Consider the following 4,562-nt stretch of genomic DNA (forward strand, 5'->3'; position numbering starts at 1 on the left):
GCTGAGGCTATCCCTGAGCAATGCCCCCTCCCCCCCACCCCACCGAGATCTGACAAAGACCAGGGCAGGGGATCCATATATTTTATCCCTTTCCCAGAAGGGAACATACAGATTCAGACCAGTTTTTATTTGGGCAAATCTGGGGTGAATCGTGAATCAACAGCCTACCTCTATGCCCCCAAGTTCTTTTTCTTGTTTCGGCCGTGGCACGCAGGATCTTAGTTTCTCAGTGAGGGATTGAACCTGTGCCCTCTGTGCTGGGCAAGTGCATTCTTAACCACTGGACTACCAGGGAAGTCTTGCGCCCAAATTCTAAATTCCTCCAGGCCCCAGGCAGAGGCTGACCAGGAGGCCCCTTTGAGGCTTCATAGATAAAGCCCCTTCACCCTGTCACTCAGCCATGTCATGGCCCCACCGTTGGTTGTACAGGGCCAGCTGGACACGCTGTCCTGGAGAAGCTACTCAGTACCCACTCCCCGTCCCCCCACTCCCTCCCCAACATACCCCTAGCCCAGCCTGGGTGGTACTTCAGAGGATCAAAACTTCTGCATCCTCCTGTTGTCAAAGCTGGGTTCTCTCTGACCCGGGTGGGCACCCGGTCACGATGCCCCTAGGATTTTGGTGCCTTGTGGTTTGTACGCTGTTCATCACGTGTGGGTCTCAGCCCTCCCAGCTGCATGCTGGGGCCTGTGCCCCTGGCGGGGCAGGCCTGACAGTCTGCCTTCCTCCCCAGGATGTAGTACGGAAGGTAGAGAGCACCAAGACTGACGGTCGGGACAAGCCTCTGAAGGACGTGACGATCGCAGACTGCGGCAAGATCGAGGTGGAGAAGCCCTTTGCCATTGCCAAGGAATAGGGCCCCAGGGACCTCTTCCCTTTGAGCAACTGTCTGTGTGGCCCTGTCGTCCTCCCAGGGGTGAAGATAGCCCGCCACAGGGCTCCGTGCGCGCTGGCCCCAGGGCTGGCATCTTACAGGGCGGGCCCCTCCCCTCCCATTCCATGGGCCCAGTTTTGTAACAAACTCCTACCAACACTGACCAATAAAAAAAATGGTGTTTTTTTTTTAGTAAGCTGTGTATGCGCTGGGTTCTGGGCCCTTCAGCACCTCCTTCCAAGTCTAGCACCAGCTGGACTGGGGCTCCTATGGCAGTGGTGCCAGTCCCCTCCTTGGCCGCCTGCACCCTTTCCCCAGGTGTTGTGCACAAAACCTCAAGTCAGAGCTTCTGCTACTTGCTTCTAAACCTCGCCAGCTACTGAGCCTCAACCTTTGCATGCCCTGCCCTCCTCCTACACTAGGAGGAGGGGAGGGCATGCAGCTGCACCTTTTCATGAAGTGCTGGTCACTCAGTCGTGTCTGACTCTGCGACCCCATGGACTGTAGGCCACTCGGCTCCTCTGTCCATGGGGTTCTCTAGGCAATACTAGAGTGGGTTGCCATTCCCTTTTCTAGGGGATCTTCCCAAACCTGAGTGTTCTGCAGTGCAGGCAGATTGGTGGGCTATGAAAATTATAAAGGAATTCTCCCTTGATTCCCTACTCTTTGTTATCCCTGCTCTGGCCCCTAAGTTCTAGGATTCCACTACCTCAGATAGCAGTGCAGCTGAGTTCTGAGCCCAGAGGGGTGGGGATTGGCGAGTCCTGGGTCCAGGCCAAGGGCGGCCCAGCTTGAGGACTGAGGGCGGCCTAAGCTGTTGCGCTGGTCAGGGTGTCGGCGGCATTGGAGCAGGGTGACGGGCGGCCTCCGGCTGGGCTTCAGCTATGGTGGCATTGAAGCCATAGAGGCCCTGGAGCACGCCCTGCACCACCACGCTGGGCAGAGGCTCTAGGACAGAAGGAAAACAGGAGGAAGGGGTAGGGGCCACCAGGCAAGAGAAGGGGTGGGGTGGCCTGCAGCTCCCTGAGTTCCTGCCCATAGGCACCTCCCCCATCACTGCCATCACCCCGCCCCCAACTCCCGGGAGCAGGAGGAGCCCATGCCAAGGCAGCAGGTAGCAGCTGGCCACCCCAAATGACACCTTGGCATTTCCAGTTCACTTTCTGTTCACATCTGTGGTAAAGCCAGGCTGGTGAGGAATGGAGAGCAGGGGAGCCGAGCTCATTTCACCACGTCTGCTCCCTGGAGAATACAAAGACTACAGGGGCAGCAGGGAGGTGTGGCCCCAAAGGAGGGCAATAGGGAGATGCTGCCCGGGGGTCCTGAAAGCGGAGAGATACCAAGTTCACCCTCCCTCCCACCCTGCTACTAAATGTGGGCCCTAAATGTGGATTATAAGTCAAGAGGAACCATCTCACCTGGGGATGGGGTGCAAATGTAAGGATCCATGGGGAAGCTGACGACAGGCCGGTGATACAGCTGCGAGCTAAGAAGAAAAGGGGTCATGAACAGTGGAGGGGGAGGCAGAGAAAAGTCTCGGGTTGGATGGAGACTAGGAACTGATATCACCAAGGACCCGCAGGGGAAAAGTGGGCAGTGGTTATCAGGAGGCATCAAGGTGAAAACCTGGACCACAGGGACAGGCCGGAGGTGTGAGGCCCTAGCACATGGCCACAAGGGGGCAGCAGGAGCCCAGGGCAGGTGGAGACTTGGACTTGCCTGTTGTCAGGCAGGCACTCCCCCAGGGAGCTGAAGAGAGTGGCTGTGAACTGCCTGGGGGAGCCTGAGGCAAAGGTGGAGATGCGGAAGCCCAGACTTTCACCTCCCAGGGGACTGCTGCTTCTATTTGTAACAGACTCAGTTCCGGAGGCAGCTAGGGTAACGAAGGTGCTCCAGAAAACAGCCCCTCCACTGGGTCAAGAAAATGACCAAGGAGGTCATATCTTAAAGAGGAAGGACCAGGCTATGGCCTGGTAGATACGAGAATGAAAGGGGCTTGGCCTCCTCACCTGCTGGCTGCAGAGAACCCCATCCCCCCAGCCCTGGGGCCCCTCCCATGTCAAGCCCCTGTAGGGATGGATGCTCACCCCCGGTTGCTGGCCTTGGGGTCTGTGGGCCAGTGCCGAAGACTCAGGAATTCCAGTAGTTCCTTGGGCACATCCTGGTTCAAGTATAGGATGCCCTGGAGAAGAGAACAAAGGAAACCTGTAATCAGACTGAGCCGTGTAATATGCAGAGCCTGGTGCAAAATGGAAACCTGGGGCCCTTCCGATAAAGAAGTTCAAGACAGCCAGAGCAGAGCATTAAACCAAGCTAGAGCCCTTCTAACGGAGAAGGCAATGGCATCCCACTTCAGTACTTTTGCCTGGAAAATCCCCTGGACAGAGGAGCCTGGTGGGCTACAGTCCATGGGGTCACTAGAGTCGGACAGGACTGAGCGACTTCACTTTCACTTTTCACTTTCATGCATTGGAGAAGGAAATGGCAACCCACTCCAGTGTTCTTGCCTGGAGAATCCCAGGGACAGGGAAGCCTGGTGGGCTGCCATCTCTGGGGTTGAACAGAGTCGGACACAACTGAAGCGACTTAGCAGCAGCAGCAGAGCCCTTCTAAAGGACAGAAATGGTATGGACCTAACAGAAGCAGAAGATATTAAGAAGAAGTGGCAAAAATACACAGAAGAACTATACAAAAAAGATCTTCACGACCCAGATAATCATGATGGTGTGATCACTGACCTAGAGCCAGACATCCTGGAATGTGAAGTCAAGTGGGTCTTAGAAAGCATCACTACGAACAAAGCTAGTGGAGGTGATGCAATTCCAGTTGAGCTCTTTCAAATCCTGAAAGATGATGCTGTGAAAGTGCTGCACTCAATATGCCAGCAAATTTGGAAAACTCAGCAGTGGCCACAGGACTGGAAAAGGTCAGTTTTCATTCCAATCCCAAAGAAAGGCTATGCCAAAGAATGCTCAAATTACCGCACAATTGCACTCATCTCACATGCCAGTAAAGGAATGCTCAAAATTCTCCAAGCCCAGCTTCAGCAATACGTGAACCGTGAACTTCCTGATGTTCAAGCTGGTTTTAGAAAAGGTAGAGGAACCAGAGATCAAATTGCCAACATCTGCTGGATCATAGAAAAAGCAAAAGAGTTCCAGAAAAACATCTATTTCTGCTTTATTGACTATGCCAAAGCCTTTGACTGTGTGGATCACAATAAACTGTGGAAAATTCTGAAAGAGATGGGAATACCAGACCACCTGACCTGCCTCTTGAGAAACCTGTATGCAGGTCAGGAAGCAACAGTTAGAACTAGACATGGAACAACAGACTGGTTCCAAATAGGAAAAGGACTATGTCAAGGCTGTATATTATCACCCTGCTTATTTAACTTATATGCAGAGTACATCATGAGAAATGCTGGACTGGAAGAAACACAAGCTGGAATCAAGATTGCCGGGAGAAATATCAATAACCTCAGGTATGCAGATGATACCACCTTTATAGCAGAAAGTGAAGAGGAACTAAAAAGCCTCTTGATGAAAGTGAAAGTGGGGCTTAAAGCTCAACATTCAGAAAACAAAGATCATGGCATCCGGTCCCATCACTTCGTGGGAAATAGATGGGGAAACAGTGGAAATAGTGTCAGACTTTATTTTTTGGGGCTCCAAAATCACTGCAGATG

At 53.2% G+C, this 4,562-nt stretch overlaps 2 protein-coding genes across 4 annotated transcripts in view; one reads left to right on the plus strand and one right to left on the minus strand.

Annotated features, from left to right (window-relative positions):
• The window catches only part of PPIB (peptidylprolyl isomerase B (cyclophilin B)), a 6,225-nt gene extending 5,155 nt beyond the window's left edge, over window positions 1-1,070 (plus strand). Inside the window, exon 5 of the mRNA XM_010840201.1 lies at window positions 734-1,070. Within this exon, the coding sequence (XP_010838503.1) occupies window positions 734-856 (123 nt within the window). The 3' untranslated portion in view covers window positions 857-1,070. The remainder of the gene's footprint in view (window positions 1-733) is intronic.
• Window positions 1,071-1,174: 104 nt separating this feature from the next.
• SNX22 (sorting nexin 22) overlaps window positions 1,175-4,562 on the minus strand; it is a 7,870-nt gene continuing 4,482 nt past the window's right edge. The window contains exons 4-7 of one of the 3 annotated variants that reach the window (XM_010840204.1): window positions 2,962-3,056; window positions 2,293-2,360; window positions 2,016-2,116; window positions 1,571-1,822 (exon numbers count right to left, since the gene is read on the minus strand). In XM_010840204.1, the coding sequence (XP_010838506.1) occupies window positions 2,031-2,116; window positions 2,293-2,360; window positions 2,962-3,056 (249 nt within the window). In that variant the 3' untranslated portion in view covers window positions 1,571-1,822; window positions 2,016-2,030. The other 2 variants (XM_010840202.1, XM_010840203.1) reach the window with 2 other exon arrangements.

Source organism: Bison bison, unplaced genomic scaffold (genome assembly GCF_000754665.1).
Source record: "Bison bison bison isolate TAMUID 2011002044 unplaced genomic scaffold, Bison_UMD1.0 scf7180017864142, whole genome shotgun sequence".
NCBI lineage: Eukaryota > Metazoa > Chordata > Mammalia > Artiodactyla > Bovidae > Bison > Bison bison.